This window comes from Cetorhinus maximus, chromosome 24 (genome assembly GCF_964194155.1).
Source record: "Cetorhinus maximus chromosome 24, sCetMax3.hap1.1, whole genome shotgun sequence".
NCBI lineage: Eukaryota > Metazoa > Chordata > Chondrichthyes > Lamniformes > Cetorhinidae > Cetorhinus > Cetorhinus maximus.
Window position 1 is genome coordinate 4,166,602 of NC_135902.1, and position 21,565 is coordinate 4,188,166.

General features: G+C 39.6%; 1 protein-coding gene across 1 annotated transcript in view; it reads right to left on the bottom strand.

Moving 5' to 3' along the window:
• cox10 (cytochrome c oxidase assembly factor heme A:farnesyltransferase COX10) overlaps positions 1-21,565 on the bottom strand; it is a 130,344-nt gene that overhangs the window by 88,125 nt on the left and 20,654 nt on the right. Inside the window, exons 3-4 of the mRNA XM_078570680.1 lie at positions 12,306-12,612; positions 614-738 (exon numbers count right to left, since the gene is read on the bottom strand). Of these exons, the coding sequence (XP_078426806.1) occupies positions 614-738; positions 12,306-12,612 (432 nt within the window). The remainder of the gene's footprint in view (positions 1-613; positions 739-12,305; positions 12,613-21,565) is intronic.

A 21,565-nucleotide genomic window follows, 5' to 3' on the forward strand; every position in this document is an offset into this window, starting at 1 on the left:
AAGTTCTTCTTTCATGCCAATGTTCTTCTTAAACATTATCTGCGAATTGAAAACATATATTACAATATGTATTGATATAATTTGGCCCCATTGCTCAAGGCTACAAGCCTTCAGCAGACAGAAAGGTACCAGTTATGAACAAAGATAAACCACTGCTTCAGAGTGCACAAATTGTTATACTGTGAAATTCATAAACGTGAGCAGATTCCTAATGAGGGAACAGCATCCCAGGCACAATCTGTTCTCTATTTAAAAAGACCTGGCGTATAATGTCTGTTAATCAACTTAAAAATAAAAATTAAACCCTTGTAGTTGATTACACAATTTGATATACGTATACATTTATTTATTTAACTTTTGGCAGAATTTCAAAGCTTTTTTATAATTGTTTTCTTTGCTGCCACTTTCATATCAACAGCATGGTTATAAGATTATCTTTATTCCAACTGATGAAGCAATGAAGATTTTACTTTGCTAGTGGAGATTGCCCATTTGCAAGTGTTTTTACCAGGCACTAGTAAAATGTTTCCTACTCAGGAAAGGTGGTGAAACTCACATCCTGTGCAAATGCGCTCAGCCTTTGGCCTGGTTTGTGTTAAAATGAACAACTCACCTGGTTAATGGAGTTGGCAGCGCAGGAAGCAAGGCCTGTTCCAATAGTGGCAAGGAGGAAACAGCTCAGGTCAAAGGGTACAGGTGCCATCGCAAACCCAGCAGATGCAGTTGTTGCAACTAAAGCTGAAAGAAACAAGAAACAGGAAGAAAGGAAATCATTTATAATTCCAAAAATGCCATTATGGAGAGCTTTTCTGGTCATAATTTAAGAAGTTTCTGCCTTTGAGAATGGTTGGGGGGAAAAAAAATCAAACATCCTTTATGCCACTTTCAGTGGCTATATCATTTTAATGTGACTCATACATCTTCTGTGCCCTATAGAGGTGCCAAGTGTGAGGAGGATTGGGTTTTCAGCCACTGTACAGAGACTTTCCTTTTAAAAAGATGTCAGGACTGGATAGGCTACAGTCTGGATGATTTAATGCTGATCTATTCTCTTGAAATTTTATGTCAATGTATTCACAAAATCAATAAATTAATAGATCCTCGCTGTACATTAACCTGTACAAAGCCTAAAATGAGTTAAGTGTAAAAGTTTATTATTGTAATTGTTGATAGTTACCACGATACTATCACCGCTCCCCGGCCCCCAAAATAAAATTGCAGTAGTGATGACAATAAGGCCAGGAAACAATCCAAGACATCCGTGCCAGACTAAAAAAAATACATTTCAAATATTAAAGCTCATTTGAGGCAGCTAAATAGGCTCCCAACAGAATGTGCCACTTTTATGGACTTCAGAGATGGTTATAAATTCAAAGAGTATTGTCACAAGTAAGATAATTAAAATCAGGCTGAGAGAGATCTGCTTGAATTAAATCCAGTGATTAAGATTGAGGGAGCGCGATTGAATCTTTACTTCTATCTGTATTCGTTTTGTAGTCAGCTAATCAAGGTGCCCTCATACTCAACAATTCAAAGTAATTTCCCTGGTCAATAGGACTGGTGCAAAGGCAATGCCTGGGTGCTAGGTTTCTATCTTCCACGGTCCAGCTTACCTCATTTAAATCAAAGCTTCTTCCTTTCAAGCATGAAACAGGTGAAAAATGTTGTAGAACAAAGGATCCGAGTAATTTTAAGGCAAAAGTAGTTCTGGGAAGAGGGGAGGTAGAGAACAGTCAACACGACAGAAAAACAAAACGAAACACCTCATTGGCCAAATTCATTGATCAAGGTCCCATCAAATTTTCCTTTGCATTGTCCTTCAGCTTAGTATATCAGGTGAGGGAGCTCGCTATTGAATGAAAGCGTGGGCCATTGATCTCGCTGGAGACATCCAATGCTAATTACCTGGCTCAGAAGTGGCATTTATTTAATTTGGTTTGAATGACCTATAAACTGTTTTTTTTCATATATTAGGGATTTCCTGTGCCAGATCTCATAAGGCTGGCATTCTGTCTTATATATACAGTTTGTGTTCCGTCAAAGCCACAAAATCTGACTGATGTTAAGTATCCACAGGCTGGGGTCAGCCAGATTCTAATTTCAGATTTAACCAGTTGATCTCTTATGATGTTGCTTAGTGGGAGTCAGAAAATGCATCGTTTTACAATATGGATCTGTCAGGTTCCAATAGCAATCAATCCTAGCAAGTAAGAAACCTTCACAACAGTGTCATGCCTCTTCTTTGGAAGAACTCCATCCTTGCACTCAAAACGTTTTCACCTCATTTCAAAAAGGATCTTGTCATACTTTCGTTTTCCATGCCTTCCAAGAGGTACCTGCTCATTGTTTGCCTCTTCATTCCAAAAGGTCTCTCTCCCTCTTTGCCCCAAAAAAGGGAAATTCAGTAAGTTTGCAAGACAATGGCAAAAGAAAACTCTCTGTATTTAAGTTAGGGCCAGCTTGCCAAGAATGATTCTGGTTTTAGGTAAACGCTTGTTCCAGCATATTCCCTCATCGTTCTTTTTAGTTTATCTGTCAGCTGTCCATTTTGTGCCAGCTGAATCAGCACAAACTAATCAAGTTACAGAATTAGCTCAGTACCTGAAATAACATCTGTGGTTATATTACCTAGGCTGTATCTGTTACATCTGGTTACAAGCTGAGATCCATGATGCGTCTTTTATGAATTACTTCCTCTGAATATTATTTTTCATTGATTATACAGTAGCAGCAATGCACAGAATACACTGAACAGTTTCTGGTTAGAACATATTTGAACAAAACAACAACCTATGTTGTATCGCGCTGGTACAATGTTCAAATACTTAATCTGTTTTGCCAATAAATGGGGGGTACTTGTGTAAACATAAGTCCAAGTCAACTCAGGACTTTCCACACCTCTGAAATTCATCCTACAGTCATCTCGTACTTTGCAATATACACACAATTTCTCTCAACCCTGCTAGTTTCTACAAGTGGTTCATGTAACAGCAAAGTGAGTGACTGCATTTATGAATAAACAAAACAATACATCAAAAATGTTGCTGAGACGAAATTACAGAGTACAGAAAATGGAAAATTACAGGTTAAATTATTTTCATATTCTGATATACAAGGGTGTAGCTCTGGGAAGCATTTTCAGGCTTTACAAAACTTACATTTATTGCTTCCAGCAATGTTAAACATGTTGGTCTCAATTTAATGCTAAGTGAAGCTAACAGCACGTGTGTTAAAACAGGGTAGACCAGGCAGCATGTTCTGGCATCCATACATGTGCAATTACCACGCAAATATCAAAGCTGCCGTCGGAGATACCCTGCTCCTCCAGAAGGTGGGCTGTAAGAGGCCTCACCAGTAGACTTGGCATTGAAATGAATGTAATGGCATGAATTTACTGTGATTACCCACTAGTTATAGCTGAAAAGGTTAGCGCTGGTGAATTCAGGAGTGAGTGAGTTTTCAACAGCACAAGTAATAATTACTGAACAGCTTCTCTGGCCCTGAAAAATTTATTTTACATATATGAAGTCTCAATCCCTCAGAAGAAAATTTGTGTTGGGAGATTTAATTTTTTTTACTCATTCTGTTTCCCTCCCTTAATCCCATTGTGTGTTTCACAGCCTTTATTTTGCTTTCTGTACATCATTCAAACCTAACTTATATTTCCTGCTTTATACTTTCATGGTTCAAATGCTATGAGTGTCAGTAAAGATTTTTCAACTTGAATGGTTTAAGAGACATGTTGTTTCATTCTCTGTTCACAGATGCCCAGTTGAGAGGACTGCGCAGGATCAGATGCCAGATTAGAGTAAATCTCCACTCTGTGGCCCAAGAAGATTTTGGAGGCATCTGTCAGTGAGGTGAATGGTGAGTGGCGTTACTTCGCCAATGGGCACAGAATCCAGAACATTAAAGGTTTAGCCTGTTTCATTCTTTTTTTCCTGATATCTTTTAGTGTTCCTTCAGACCCCAGTGTTATGCAATACTGTGCATGAGGGCTAAGTCTGCTTCTGCCACCTTACAAACAAGGCAGTAGAAATTGTGGAAGAACTGAGAGCCATTACTTGCCTTGCAAATTATCCCCTCTCAGTCTGACAAAGTACCTTCCCCAAAAGTCCCTTTGTGAAATTACAAGGACGAAACCAAATTTATCATGGCAGCTGGTGGAATTTAAATTCAGTTAATAAAATCTGGAATTTAAAGCTAGTATCAGTATTGGTGACCAAGAAACTATCATCGATTGCCGTAAAAACCCACCTGGTTCACTAATGTTCTTTAGGGAAGGAAATCTGCCACCCTTACCTGATCTGGCCTACATGTGACTGCAGAACCACAACAATGCAGCTGACTCTTAAATGGCCTCTGAAATGGTTGAGCAAGCCACTCAGTTCAAGGGTAATTAGGAATAGGCAACAAATGCTGGCATTACCAGTGATGCCTACATACGAGCATATGAACTAGGAACATAAATAAGCCACTCAGCCCTTCGAGCCTGCTCTGCTATTCAATAAGATCATGGATGATCTGAATGGAACCTCAGCCCCACATTCCTGCCCACCCCCGATAACCTGTCACCCCCTTGTTAATCAAGGATCTATTTAGCTCTGCCTTAAAAATATTCAAAGACTCTGCTTCCACCGCCTTTTGAGGAAGAGAGTTCCAAAGGCTCACTACCCTCTGAGAGAAAAAAATTCTCCTCATCTCTATCTTAAATGAGCAGCCCCTTATTTTTAAACAGTGGTCCCTAGTTCTAGATTCTCCCACAGGAGGAAACATCCTCTCCACATCCACCCTGTCAAGGCCCCTCAGGATCTTAAAGGTTTCAATCAAGTTGCCTCCTACTCTTCTAAATTCCAGTGGATACAAACCTAACCTGTCCAACCTTTCCTAACAAGACATGCCCATTCCTGGTACTAGTCTAGTAAGCCTTCTCTGAACTGCTTCTAACGTGTTTACACCTTTCCTTAAATAAGGAGACCAGTTCTGTACACAATACTCCAGATGTGGTCTCACCAGTGCCCAGTACAACTGAAGCATACATCCCATGAGAGAATGAATAAAAATCCCACAGCATGTTAGTATGCTCATCGTTGTTGAGTGCCAGGCTGCTGATACAATTTTTTTTTGAAATAACTCTCATTTGTTCAATTGGACTTTTGCTGATACCAGATAACAACAAATTTCTGGGCTCCAAATATTTTGTTGCAGTATAGATTAATCATTTGATGAATTACTAAGTTCCCTTCAATGGATGTAATTTACTATTATTTACATGCATAAAATGCAGTTGTTAGCATCCTTTTACTACCAAGCTAATAGAATAAGGTGCAGTTAGTTCATTACAATAACAGATGTCATCTAATACCATAATTTTTAGTAACAGTTGCTCACTAGTTCCCAGGTTCATAATGCATACCCTCATAATGGATTCCTTTATATAGTTTAAATATAGTTTTAACATATGGGTCCTGATGTTCTGGCTGCACATAGCGTGTAACACCAAAATCCTTTCTTAAATACATAATCAGTTCGGAGGCCAAAAGGAATTGGGGTTTTGGGCATGGGACAAATAACTAGAAGAGTGAAATGTTTCAAAGATTGTTTAAAATAAAAACCCATTATGCATTTTTTTGGTTAGCCACAGTTGATGCCTGCAAAAACCTGTCACTACGTTAAACAATCTCCAAACAAAATTACTCCTGTAGAAAACAGAAAACGCTGAGAATATTCAGCAGGTCAGGCAGCACCCATGGAGAGAGACAGAGTTAAAGTTTCATTAAAACTGTTCTGATGAAAGGTCATAAACCTGAAATGTTAACTCTATTTTTCTTTCCACAGGTGCTGCCTGATCTGCTGAGTATTCCCAGCATTTTCTGTTTTTATTTCAGATTTTGGGCATCTGCAGTATTTTGCTTTCGTACTAGTGTAGAATTTCTGTTTGTTCAATATGGAGTGAACATTGGTAGGTTAGGTGTATCCTCAAACAAGTCCAGGATGTTTAGGCACAGATCTAAGGTTAAACGATGAAGAGTTGGGGGTGGGGGGTTGGGGCAGGAAGGCCCTAAGTCTGTATTGTTGGGATTCAACCATCCAAAACTTCAAAAGTTGATAATACAGAACAATAATAAAATGAAAAAAAAACTTACATTTATATAACGCTTTTCATCACCACTGGACACCTCAAAGCGCTTTATAGTCAATGGGATACTTCTGAAGTGTAGCCACTGTTGTAATGCAAGAAACACAGCCGCCAATCTTTTTGCACAGCAAGCTCCCACGAACAGCATACAATCTATTTTTGTGATGTTGATTGAGGGATAAATATTGACCAGGCACTAGGGACAACTTCCCTATTCTATTTTGAAAAAGCGTCATGGGATCCTTTACGTCCACCAGAACAGGCAGGCGTGCTGTAATATTTCATCCAAAAGATGGCACACCCGACAGTGCAGCACATCCTCAGTACTACACTGGAGCGTCAGCCTTGATTTTTGTGCTCATGTCCTTGAGTGGGACTTGAACCCAGAACTTTGTGCCTCTTGGCCATATGCAACACAGCAATAATCTTCCCCTTGTTTGTCCAGCTAGGACGACTAGGTTTGACTCTTCGCTAAATGGGCAGGAAGTAGTTGGGTGTCCTTCATGAGCAAAACAATAAGTAGCACATCACACCAGGAAATGTATGGGTGCACTACCACCATCCTCTTGACCACAGCATTGGACATACATCATACCTATTAAATAATAGCGCTACCATAAAAAGATACATAACTTCAGTGAATGCTCACTTTTGTGAAACCCAGCCAGAGGAGGCACCAAATGCTGGACACATGCGCATGTGTTCTCAAATACAGTCTTCAGGTATCACCTTCGGTAACTGTTATTCCAAGTCTCAGCATTTCCGCATCAACTAAGTTTTCAGTGGATTGTACTGAAAGCACTATAGGGGAGCATGCTATTTTGTTCCATTGATCCTCTGCTGATCTAATGTAGAGGAAGGGAGCACTGCCTTTCCTCCCAGCTTATTACTTTTAAAATTTCTGGATTCACGATCATTTTCCGTTTCAATTATCCAACGGTGAATTCCTTCTGTGTGATGGGTATGAGATCACCTCTGATTGTAAACGGCAAGTTAATAATTCAGGCATTTTCATTTTGTGCCAATTATGGGTTGGGTGCAAAACATCATTAACAAACTGTTAAGTAAACAGCAGAAAATAGACAGATTAGAGTGCTGGTTTTGAAACAAATGATAAAAATGACTTGAAAAATAAAAAAGTCACATCATGAAACTGGCCTTTTCCATTAACATTCCTTGAACATGGGAAATTAATTGCTGTGCTGTAATTGAAGTGGCCAGTAACAGATGGGTAGTTCATTAAATGTCAAACTTAGAATTGCTTTGCTCATTTGCTACAATAATTTTGCCTACACAACTGATCTGTAGAAAAGGCAATGGAGAACAAGTGAGTTGTTTAGTTGCCTTCACTGACCTTGAAAAGATGTATTTCATCCCATAAATACAGCTCCAATAGCAATTAAATTGTTTTAATGATCCTTTTAGTTAATTATTATAAATGGTAAAATAACAGAAGCACCGAATACTTTAGTTAGTGCCATAATGAGTGAAAGTTACAAAACAATCCCTTCCCATGTCACGGAAATGAACTGTATGGCATTATTTGATTCAAATGATGGCAGTGAATTAAAAACAAATAATAAAAAACGAATTAATTGTACTCAATAGGTATAAAGATCGTAAGTGGAACTCTTTTAAATGGCATCACTGTTACGGAAAACAAATGTTCCTTATATCCAGATGTTGTGTTTAAACAAACACCTCGAAATGCAAGGAAAAAGAATTGGTAAAAGCAAAAAAAGAATTGGTGCCTGGACAAATCGCCTTCAAATGAACATTTTCAATCCTAGGGTACTTAAATTGATTCAAGCCAAAGAAATAAAATTCTACATTGAACAGGTCATTTTCCTCACAGTTTATGAGTCCTAATATAGAAATTAATTTGTTTGAAAGCATATTACAATGAAAAATATAAACAGGCTACAAATTTTCTCTCCAAGATGACAACCTATGCCGGGCTTTTATATGAGAAACTAAACCGAGGCTGCAACTGTATTCTCAGGCAAGTGAAAAGGATGCCATGATAGAAAGCAGGTGAGCTCTTCTGCTCTTGCTATTGACTTGGGAAATATTTACCCCTCAACCAACATCACTAAATCAGATTATTTTGTCATGTACCTCATTGATGTTCATGGGGCTTTGCTGTGTGTAAATTGGACGCCACATTTCTGTACGTTACAACCGTGACTACATTTCAAAAGAACGCCACTGATTTTAAAACTGTGTTGGGGCATCTGAGGTCGCGAATGGAGCTATGTACTGTAAATGCAAGTCCTGTCCTTTTAACATGTTGACAATTTGGTTCCCCCCTCATCATGCTGGTGTAAACCAGATGATGCCAGAGACTAAAGAGTCTAAGTCTTACAGGCACAGTGCATTATGTTGCAAAATTCATATTTAAATCCTAGAAGGGAAATGTGACAACTTCTCACTAACTACATTCATGAGCAAATCATTGGCTTGAAAAGCTTTGGGGCACTCTGAGGATTAAAAAGGTACTATGAGTGCAAGTTATTTTGCTCGTTCCTGTTAAGACTCTTTTCTTGTAAGCTGTGCCAGCTATCTCAGTCAGCCATGCTGTAAAACACCCTCGTCTTCCAGCTACATGACTTAGGGCTAGAAAGAAAAATTCAACAGCAACAGGAGGGCACCATCTTCTCTGCAGAAAACTCTGAAAAGACAGTTTGAACAAAGAAGGGGTATTGGCAAAGCTCTCAAACAGTGGAAAGACTGACAACTTCATCCAAACTCTTTCTTGTAGCACATTCCCAAGCATTACATGTGCTACGCACAACAGCAGGGGATGGCGCAATTTACGTCATGCAGCACCATATTCCTTTTTGTCATCAATGTTTACACAGTTTCAGAATGTGAGTAACAGATGATTTTAGTTTTGCTTCAACAATTGTGTGTTTTAAAATTGTGACATGAGGCAGCACAAGCCTCTGATCTCTACTCTTGCAGTTATGCTGAGGCATCAAAATTCTTAATACAGCGGCAACACCTCATTGTAGCCTAGATTTCTCTGTAATTTGACCCAGCCTTTAATGATATATGCCATATAATGAAAGACTTGTGTAGTCATAAAAGTGTACTCTGCAACAGTTACTAGCCTAACTAGTTCTTGTTCATCCAGAAAGTGCTCCAGAAATAAAAATGCAACCAAGGAAAGCTACAAAAACAAACAAATCAAAATAGATAGGAAAACTATGTTCTCTAAAAACTTTATGGAACTAAAGAGACAGAAGTAGTTAAGGGAAAACCTCAGTTAACCCAAAATACAGCTGGCATCTTTCAAATGAAAAATATTTTAGTTATATTACACTATTTCAGCAAAGATTGAAACATTCAATTAAATCTTCTGAATCATTGCAGGGTCAAACTACATTTGTTATTGAAAATAAGAATCATTCTCAGAGTTCAACATGAAGTCTGTGACTTTTCTACCCCCATCCACTTTTAAATTTCTCCTGGGGACAGTTTCTGTAATTGCCAGAGGCCTGGAGAGGAGGAGCACACTACTTACCCTTTAATGCAGGTTTGTCTTTAAATGTCCTAAAATAAAGAGTCTATTTTAATCTCCTAAATCAATGGAAATAAAACTAGTAAGTGGAGCATTCAGATAGCTTCAGCATAATAGGAACCGGTGTAGGAGAGCACAATATTAGTTCAGCTGCTACAGGTTTTTCAAAGAAGTCACAAGGTATTTTGGTGCCCTTGGCAGACAACAAGTGAAAGCAAAGTTTATAACAGGAGCTGGTCTGGATGTACCCAAAACACACCTGCTTTTGGCTGATGTGGTACCAGGTCTTAGCACATAACGTAGGCTGACACCTCAATGCAATACTGAGTGTGCTGCACTGTTGCTGGCGTCATCTTTCAGATGAGGTGTGAAAATAAAACTCCGTCTGGCCGTGAAAGCAGGCAAAGAAGGTTTCATGGCACATGGATCATGGGGAAAACTCGCCACTGGTTGGAGTCATACCAAGCACAAAGGAAGATGGTTGTGGTTGTTGGAGGTCAGTCATCTCAGCTCCAGTACATCACTGCAGGAGTTCCTCAGGATAGTATCCTAGGCCCAACCATCTTCAGCTGCTTCATCAATGACCTTCCTTCCATCATAAAGTCAGAAGCGGGGATGCTCGCTGATGATTGCACAATGTCCAGCACCATTCACGACTCCTCAGATATTGAAGCAGCCGATGTCCAAATGCAGCAAGAACGGGACAATATCCATGCCTGGGCTGACAAGTGGTAAATAACATTTGCAGCATAACAAGTGCCAGGCAATGACATCTCCAACAAGAGAGAATCTAACCATTGCCCCATGACATTCAATGGCATTACCATCACTGAATCCCCCACTATCAACATGCTGGGGGTTGACCAGAAACTGAACTGGACTAGCCATATAAACACTGTGGCTACAAGAGCAGGTCAGAGGCTGGGAATTCACCTCCAGACTCCCCAAAGTCTGTCCACCATCTACAAGGCACAAGTCAGGAGTGTGATGGAATACTCCCCACTTGCCTGGATGAGTGCAGCTCCAACAACATTCAAGAAGCTTGATACCATCCAGGACAAAACAGCCCGCTTGATTGGCACCACATCTACAAACATTCACTCCCTCCACCACCAACGCACAGTGGCAGCAGTGTGTACCATCTATAAGATGCATTGTAGGAATTCACCAAGGCTCCTTAGACTGCACCTTCCAAACCCACGACCACTACCATCTAGAAGGACAAGGGCAGCAGATAGATTGAACACCAACACCTGGAAGTTCCCCTCCAAGTCACTCGCCATCCTGACTTGGAAATATATCGTCGCTCCTTCACTGTCGCTGAGTCAAAGTCCTGGAACTCCCTCCCTACCAGCACTGTGGATGTACCTACACCACATGAACTGCAGCAGTTCAAGGCGGCAGCTCACCACCACCTTCCTTCTCAAGGGCAACTAGGGAAGGGCAATAAATGATGACCCAGCCAGCGAAGCCCACATCCCGTGAATTAATTTTTAAAAATCAAAAAGAGGTGAGGGTTCTTTTTGTGTGCTGGCCAACATTTCCTCCCTTTAACCAAAAAAAACCTAAATGGTCATTTACCATTTGTTTGACCTTACTGTGTGCAGACTGATTGCCAATGTAACACTGACTACATTTCAAAAGTAATTCATTGAATATGAAATGTGTTGGGATGTTCTGAGGATGTAATAAGTATAAAAAAGGCATGCTGGGAAGGTCTGCAGTTGACCAAGCCAGATCTATTATTTTGCTATGAGCCACATTTGCAGACCATGACATGTCTACCTGAGAACAGCTTTCTCCTCAAACTCTAGATCAGCTGTGAGTCAATTGCAGAGGTTTACCATTTTCTGCACAGATACCTGTAGCAATTATGCAATACCAGACAGCACTGCCAATGGTTTTGTAGATCAATTCATGTTGTCTTTCACATCCCAAGTTATTGCAAACATGCTGCACTGCTGATACTCTGGAATGCCGAAGAGGACAGCTCCTCTAACCTTCACCTCAATCAGGATAATGCTCACTTCACCAACCATAAAATGGGAAAGGCGGGGGTGGGGGAGTCAGTGGTTCCCCAAGCTCTCTATCATGACATTGGGATTTCTCTCACATCATTTTTACTTAGAATTTCTGTCCCCTTCTCTCTTGCAAAAGGCTGGCAATGGCTTCAAATATCTTCTGAACCTTTCCAAAATCTGCAAGAAACGTTTTTGCCTATGTGGCCAGTTAACTTTAAATTTCACCTACAATTTTCTAAGCACCCCATGAAGCTTGCTTTCTGTACAAAGCTAAAGCTGCACTGAAAACCGTGAACAATTATTTGAATAATCTGACCCAGAAAAAAATGCATATATATAAAGAAAAAACAAAATGGTGTATGTTCAGGATGGCCTAGAACATTTTTTACTGTTTTTTTTTTACTGTGTGTTTGAGTCTCCTGGAAGAGATTTCACACCTCAGGGCTTTAATGCACTTGGTAAGTCTACTGCATTATACTGCCACTTTTGTGTTGCCAAGTGCCCAAAATCACATTGCACTGATGAAACAGTGGCATTATAAATGTAGTCTCAAGAGATTGAAATCAGCTTCCTTACAGCGTTCTCCATAGAATCAGGCACAAAAGCAAACATCATACAGTACCTGTGAGTTTTATTTTAGACAGTTTTGCATAGATCCCTGGTAGATCCGACAGTTGCACTTTCGCCTCTTTCCAATGTTTTGCTTCCCTGATATCTTGGACAGTCATTTTATCCTCAGCTACCTCAGCCATTGCTGTCTTCTCTGTCGTGTTGTCTTCATGCTTTTGAAGACTGGGCGGATGAGGCATAATTGCAGGAATTTGTTGCACTGAGCGGAGGACAGTTTCATTATTGATCAGAGGTTGTTTTTCTGGTTCAGCTTTGGGTTTTGCACGTTGGTACAATCCTTTATCAACTTTCGTTACGTACTGCAAGAGAAAGGATTAATAAAGTGAGTCTTAATTTAGACACCTAAACATCTTTGTGTGTTTTATACTTTTATATTAGAATAAGGATGAGTAAATTAAATTTAAAGTGGATTGCTTTTAAATGTTGGTTGACATTTCAAATTGAAAAGGTATTCTACTCAATCTAAATTGGTCTGTCTGGTATTCAGCTTTCAATGGTTGCAACTTGATCCTAAATTACACAGAATTTAAGTTACTCTTAGCAATTTACTTTTAAATAAAGCAACATGTAAAATGCTGAGGATACATATTGGAGGTTACATTCAACACTATAATTACACACCCAATGGACCCGTTTTATGTTTCATTTTTGAAACAAAGACTATTATTTTTAACACAACAGTGTCACATCTATTGCATGTCAAGGGCTGCTAGAACCTTCTTGATCTTTCTCGGAAACCAGAACTGAAGAGAATTGCAGAGATTCAAAGTGGCCAATTTTACATTGAGGCTATTACAGCAAAGATAGTCTGATGCATCTGATGAAGCAGAAGAGTGAAGGGAGAAAATTACCTGGCTTTTCACATAAAATTTTGACTTAATCTGAGCTTTTTTGGGGAAAATAATTTTCCTTTAAAAGAAACATCTTCTCAATTAAAATGCATTTTCATCTCTACAGTTCTCTTAAACTAGAATACAAATCCCTCCAGCATTTTGCAACTAGTTTCATATACAAACCTGTATGCTCCAACTAAGGGCTGGGAAAGAACTGAAACCTTTTCACCCTTTCCTTTCTTGTCTATAATCAGTGTGTTTTTGGAAAGAAAGGTGTGCATATTTTTTAGCCCCACTGACTGTCTGCATCCAATTTAAATAAAAGCAGCAAGTTTCCGTAGGTTCGCCCCAAAAGTCTAAACATTATGTCACTCAGGCAGTCACGCACACAGGAGAAAGATACAGTTCAAGAGAATAGTGCACTTTTACCAATTACAAACAAGGGATCATTTCTTAAGAAGCAGTCTTTGCAGGCCTGTTAAAAAATGGCATTTTACTCCTGAAGCGTTAGTCTAGGTAAATTCAGATAGCTGGTTGAATATCAGAGTTGCTGCAGGATTCCCTCAAAGAGATGAGTGTTCCGCAAGTCACAAGTTAGGCACTTGCAGTTTTCGTACCAGGAGATCAAATGTATTTATCAGCGGGCTTGGACTAGGAATCAGGCAGGGAGACTTTTTGGGTGTAACATTCTCCAGGTTTAAAAAGGTGTGGGTCTGCTGCTGATATCTTGTAACTAGTGGTCTGTGTAGACTGGCTGACTTCTCTCTGGTTCTTGGAATAATAAAGGACTTGATATCAGAAGCTTGTTTCAGTCACTTGATGGAAAGCTTTAATGCCTTCCATTGTCTACATGATGGATTGAAGCCAGGATGATTGACACACAATGGGGGAATAATTGGTAACCCATCAACATACAAGCTACAATTAGCTCACAGGAATACCTTATTTGATATTAGATTCTCACAGCTCCAACATGCCTGTCAGTCATTGTTTGTTACATCTCTTCCATTGACCTGTTCAGGATGGTCCCTTCGCACCCGAGATACCTATTTGGATTTGAGAACTTTCCGAAGGCATTTTCAAACATGAGTTAATCCTTTGTCTGCACAAAGTTGCAAATCCACTTGACCCATGGCAGCCATCTTAACAGTCTTGTTGCTGTCCATTTTCAAATAAAAGACAGTTCCAGAAAATTATATACTGAGTGCAGTCTAAGTTTAAAGCTATGAATAGGACACACCTTCACTGGGCATGACATAAGATATAATTTAAAATTAGTTGACTTGGCAAGGTCATCAAGTCACCCCATTAACTGCACATTACAGAGAGGCTTTATAAAGAATTGCACACGGAGAAAGCAGACCGTCCTCCTGCAAAATCTAAAACTCCCTGAAACAGAATAATTACAACATATAACAACCAAGTTATAAAATGGAGAGAGAATAAAAGGCAACAATGCAAAGTGGATAGTTCAAAAAGCAATTATCAAGATCAGTGAGAGATTTTGGAAAGTAGCCTTGCAGCAGATGATTATAACATTGAGGATGCTGCTAAGAAGCTGATGAGTGGAATCATATATTCAGGCAAGCCAAAGAGTATTGAATTTGGTCTATTCCCTACAGGTGACTGTCACCAACAAGCTTATATTTTGCACCCAAATCAAATTCAAATGAGATGCTACACTGCAGACAGTGAAGTATACCCCAAAAAGGAAATGTACATACAAACTTGTGTTGCAGGTAACTGGATGTGGTAAACTTAGACTGAGCTTCTTCTTACCAAATTTGTTTTAAAGAGTAGCCTGGATCTACATTTAGGTCTGTTGAAAAAGATTTTCTTTAAACCTTGCGGCCATCAAAGTAAGTGACATCAACACTAAGAGGTGAAATGCTACTCCATCAATCTAAGTCAGGTAATAGCATATGGCAGTTACAGAGTAAAGCTCCCTCTACTGTGCCCCATCAGTTAACAGCAATTCCTTTCCCTAAAGAGTATTCTCCACTGTACCAATGGAATTTTTTTCTTCTGCAAAAGTTATTCTTCTTGAACTCTTTCAGCGAGATCGCCAATTTAGTTCTAATCAGTGTTGAATTATAGACAATTTTGTCCACTGTGAACCTGATTACAAATATCCATTCATTCCACGTAGAACCTTTACATCTGGCAGGCAGGAAGCTTTTTCCACATCTTTCCATGTTGGATTTAAACCCAGAACTCAGGAATCAAAACTGCCATACGGAAACTTACTGAATCACTTTTCCCTCAACAAATCTACATCTCAGTAACACAATTACTGAAGAAATGGAACAATAATGGACTGTGGATTAGCACATTTCAGATTGAAGCACAGAATTTGAAAGTTTCAAAAACAATCATTTACACTTAGTCATTCAAGTTTCATATTGCACAATTATTTGTCCCTTTAATGCTCACTAAGCAGTCAATTCAAATTTCACATGTGGACTGCAGCACACACACAGGTGAAACCAAATGTATGCAACCTGTACACTTCTGTTAATTGTTACCTATTTTCCTTTGTGCTAACATTGAATTGATTGCTATGTGCAGAAGCAAATTGCATACGGGTTTGCAAATTGTCTATTTTTGTCTGCAGTTATAATAAAAACATGAAACCAAGCATTAACTTTCTTTGCAAACTGGCTATGAGCTTGTTACAATTGGGCTGCACTCACTGGCAAACAAATCCCAGAGTGTGTCAGACTGAAATTATATGATAGAATTATATAGCCACCTGTGTGAATGAGGCACACAAAGTAATACCTAATCATTTAACAAAAAGGAACAGAAAACAATGGGTTATTCAAGCCCTTAGAACTACAGCATTGAAACCAGTAACTTATCTGCAGTGTTAGGCGAGACAAAGATATTGTAAATACAGGAGATTGGTGATTTGCCATTACCAAAGCGAACTTGCACATAAAAGTGAAACTTTTACAGTCTGCAGTGGCATTTCTAGAAGGCCTGTCCCAAATGATTATTCGTACAAAAGATTTACAGTAGGATCTTACACAGAATAATTTACAAGGAACAGAACAAACTTACAAGCTCTGACGAAGGGTCATCGACATGAACTCTACCTCTCTCTCCACATAAGGTTGTCAGACCTGCTGAGTATTTCCTGTTTTTATTCCAGATTTCCAGAATCCACGGTATTTTACTTTTCTAAGCATACATCAGGAACTGCTCCACAAATAATTTACCCTTTCACTATACTCAATAACTCCAAGGAATAAATTGCTTCCCAACGCATGCATTCTTGCAAAGGACCCTACGATGCACAGCACAGTTTCTTTCGTACATTTATCACAGAAGCTCCTTTCCATCAAGCTTTGGAGTCATCTGAACTGAAGTTTAAAGCACATTTGGAATTACTTAATCCTCTTTAAGGGCTAGATTTCATTGGCCGGTCAAGTCATTGGGTAGAAAATCCAGCCCTTAACAAATTGGGAAAACCATTTGCCTGGAGCAAACTTGTTCTTGGAATGGGATTTACTCAATTTTAATTTGAGAATTCAGACATATTAAACCACCGTGAAAACTGCAGCACTTCTTGCTGGAATTCATAATGAACATCTTGCTGACATGACACTGAATAATCTTCAGTTTATTTGAGTTAGATTTTCCCCTCAATAGTCAATCTCCAGATAATTATGACGTACGAGTTAAAATATTAGTGCTTTCATCTACAGTAGTAAACCTTATTCAACAACAAAGAGCCCAACTAATGTGCCCTTCATTGATAGAACAACCATACAAAATGGCAACTGGATTGCATCAGCAGCCTCGGTAACACCATTTTAATTTGAGTTTGTAAGTTTCCTTTAAAGTTTTGATTTTTTTGTTACAGTGCTCCATCAGGGGCTGTCACCCCATGCATTCGTTTATTTTATTGGTCATTTGCTTTATTTTAAAAGAGACTATAAAATGGTCAAAATTCCTTACAAAACAACGACAACATTTCAAAAGTACTTCATATCAGTGAAGTGCTTTGGGACATCCTCGGGATACGAAAGGTGCTTTGCCCCCGGCACTGGCCAGTTTGCTGGTAAATCTAACCAGCAGGTTTTATTTTCTGCAGAATAAATTCAATCATTTTACCCAAAGCTACATTTCTGCAAAAACAGGCTCAAAAAGTGACAGAATTTTTGAAGTAAACACATCTGCAGCCTTTTGAATATACTCATAGCAGATTAGAAAAGATTTTGAGTGTAAAAGTGGATGGGGCTGGGGGTGAGGGGAAAGGAAGAGGTTCTCAGCTACATGGGCCATATTGTCCCTCAGAGTCTGCTCCAAGCTGGTTTTCCTCCTTTGAAATAATTTCACCAAGGATGGTGGGACCAGCAGCAACACCCTGTCAATGCATTCATATTCGCTTGGACATCAACTGCTCCTTCACTTGTTGCCGTAGCACTGTCCCTCCTGACTCCCAGCCAACCTCTCATAGCTGATTTAAAATTAGAGAGAACCCAGCAGGGAGAAGATACAGGGAGGGATTTAAAAATCTGCGGTGGGAGCCTGCGCAGAAAATGGAGCGAGATCAGTCATTCAAATATCACTGCACTAGAGAATTGGAGCAATAGCAGCTAGGAACACATTGCTTGCAATGAGAAGCAATAAGGAAATGTATTTATGGATGTCCATCAAGATAGAGAGAGAGAATTTGGTAGGTAGAGACTCAGGAAGAGTCAGCATGGCTCTATGAAAGGGAAATCATGTTTAACCAAGTTATTAGAGCTCTTTGAAGGAGTACCGCCTGCTGTGGATAAAGGGGAGCCTGTAGCTGTACTGTACTTGGATTTCCAGAAGGCATTCGATAAAGTGCCGCATCAAAGGTTATGCAGAAAATAAAAGCTCATGGCGTAGGGCGTAACATGTTAGCCTGGACAGAAGATAAGCTGGCTGGCAAAAAAGAGAGAGTATGCATAAATGGGTCATCGTCTGATGTGACGAGTGGAATCCCGCAGTGGTCTGTGCTGGGCCGCAACTTTTTACAATTTACATCAATAACTGAGATGAAGTAAGTAAAGGCATGGCAGCTCAATTTGCAAACGACGCAAAGATAGGTAGGAAAGCATATTGTGAAGAAGACATAAAGATGTTGCAGATGGATATAGATAGGTTGAATGACTGGGTAAAAATCTGGCAGATGGAAGATAATATGGGAAAATGTGAAGTTGTTCACTTTGGCAGGAAGAATAAAAAGCAGGGTTTTACTTAAATGGGGAACGACTGTTCTCGTGCATGAGTCACAAGAAGTTAGAATGCAGGTACAGCACATAAACAAGAAAACTAATGGAATGCTATCCTTTATTACGAGAGGAATTGGACATAAAAGTAAGGATGTTATGCTTCAGTTATATAGGGCATTGGTGAGAATGCATCTTGAATACTGTGTGCAGTTTTGGTCTCCTTATTTAAGGAAGGATGTAAACGTGAAGGAGACAGTTCAGAGGAGGTTTACTAGGCTGATACATGGGATAAGCAGGCTGTCTTATGAGGTTATGTTGGACAGGCTGGGCTCATTTCCACTGGACTTTAGAAGGGAGGGGGGGTGACTTGATTGAACTATATAAGGTCCTGAAACAAAAAGAGAAATTGCTGGAAAAACTCAGCAGGTCTAGCAGTATCTGTGCTGTACCACTGGCTTTGTTTCAGATTTCCAGCATCCGCAGTATTTTGCTTTTATATAAGACCCTGAACGGTCTTGACAAGTTGGACATGGAAAGGATATTTCCTCTTGTGGGTGAGTCCAGAACTAGGGGGTACTGTTTTAAAATTAGGGATCACCCTTTCAGGGCTGAGATGAGCAGGATTTCTTTCTCTCAGATGGCTGTGCGACTTTGGAACTCGCTGCCTCAGAAGGTGGTGGAAGCAGAGTCACCGAACATTTTTAAGGCAGCGGTAGATAGATTCTTGGAAAAACTCAGCAGGTCTGGCAGCATCGGCGGAGAAGAAAAGAGTTGACGTTTCGAGTCCTCATGAGCCTTCAACAGAACTAAGTAAAAATAGGAGAGGGGTGAAATATAAGCTGGTTTAAGGTGGGGGGTGGTTGTAGGGACAAGCAAGCAGTGATATGAGCAGATAATCAAAAGATGTCACAGATAAAGGAACAAAGAGGTGTTGAAGGTGATGATAATATCACCACCTTCAACACCTCTTTGTTCCTTTATCTGTGACATCTTTTGATTCTCTGCTCCTATCACTGCATGCTTGTCCCTACAACCACCCACCCCCCCAACTTCTCTCCCCCCACCTTAAACCAGCTTATATTTCACCCCTCTCCTATTTTTACTTAGTTTTGTTGAAGGGTTATGAGGACTCAAAACGTCAACTCTTTTCTTCTCCGCCGATGCTGCCAGACCTGCTGAGTTTTTCCAGGCAATTCTGTTTTTGTTTTGGATTTCCAGCATCCGCAGTAGTTTTTTGTAGATAGATTCTTGTCAGGCAAGGGAATCAAAGGTTATTGGGGTAGATGGGAATGTGGAACTTGAAACACAAACAGATCAGCCATGATCTTACTGAATGGCGGAGCAGGCTTGAAGGGCCAAATGGCCTCCTCCCACTCCTATTTTGTATGTTTGTACTTTAAGAGTGATAGACTTGTTTCGAGATTTTTGAGAGGTCATCTTGTATCTGGTCCAATGTGCAGCATATTTAATGTACAGCTAAAAAGAAAAATTACATCAATCTGTTGCTAAATTGGTTAATCGTATTCATTACAAAAACCTACTTATATTGATAGTTATGTAAAATTATAATTTCTTTGTCTCTCAGTCTTTCTCCATTTTCCAGCAAAAGCAACATTCAAGATTTTATCCAAATCACTGGGAGTTTATGTGCATTGATTCCGGTTTCTATTATTACAGCGATGATAGAACACATCGATTAAACAGCTGCCCCATGCAATTAGCCCGCTAAATCGCCGAAGTACTGCTCTTTGTCAAATTTTTCTGAGCACAAATGAAAGCAAAGTCTTAAAAGCAACACCAAAGTATGTGTTTTTTTTAAATAATAAAACTATTAGAGATTCCTCAGACCTCAAAGAATTTAAGTTATCAAATACGAACATGTCATGAAAGAAAATAATTAAAAATAATTAGTTACATAAAAATAATAGATTACACAATGTAGGTGGGTTTATTTAGTTCAAATTTCAAATATAGCCTTGTGGCAAAACATAGGCTTCTTAATAATGTGAAACTCAAAGTACTTGCTTAAAGCCACAGGTGAAACAAAGTACTACTATACAACACATTTTCTCACAACATACAAGTCAAAACATGACAGCACCAGTTTCGTGTTTATGTTTTGAATAGAGCAGTTGTCACTCAATCACCTCACTTATTTATCTCAATCCAGAGACGGGACAAAATACTATCTCCCACTGATCTGATAATATATGAGAGGCAAAGACTTGACTTATAGGTATCTAAAATACTTTTCATATTTGCTCGGAAACCCATTGTGGCATTTTATGACAAACTTCTTAAAGTGTGGGCTGAAAGAAGCTTATTTTTAAAAAGTTTTCAGAAAGGGTAGGCTATCAGCCTCCCCTTCCGTACAGCTTACCAAGCGAGCTAGCAAGAAACTTGTCTTTTCCCTCTCCAAAGTCCATGAATATTTTGAAAAAGCCAAAATCCCTGCCCCCCCCCCCCCCCCCTTTCTATAATTCCTTTCAACAGTCTCCAATTAAGTTTTTGCCATTAACCAAGTCACAAACAACATTCTCTCAGACTATGATCTTGGTGCATTAGTTCTCCTTGAACCAGCAGAAGCCTTTGTTGTAGTTGGCCACATCATCCTCCTCCATCATTGTCCATCTTGCAGGAACGGTCATCACCTCTTAACTATTCAAATCAGAACCAAAGCACCTCCACAATGCTTTCTCTTCCTATCCCTGCATCATTGCATCTGAAGCTCCCCAAGAATCATTCTTCACTCTATTCCTCATTCACATCTTTGCACCATGGGGTTCAACATATGTGTCACCTAACTCCACTACATCTCTGGACACTTCTACTGCCTCTTTGTTAGACTGCTTGATGAGCCATAATTTCCCCCTGCCAAACACTGGGAAGACAAAAGCCATTTTCTTCAGGCTCTGCCACAATCCTTTACCGACTTCATCCCCTGCCCAGCCACTGTTTCAAGCAATTCGATCCCGAGCTTAGCATATGACCCTGCAATCCTCTTCATCACAATGACCGTCTATGCTGTCAACTTTACCCATCCTAAGTACATCTGTTCCTAATGCCATCATCCAGGTCACCTTCAGGCTTGCCTATTGCAGTGTTCCCCCTGGCCAAATTCCCATGCTCCATAAACTTAAATTCACCCAAAATTCTGCTACTGTATGATATCCCACATTGAGGCTTACTTACCCATCACCAATGTTGTT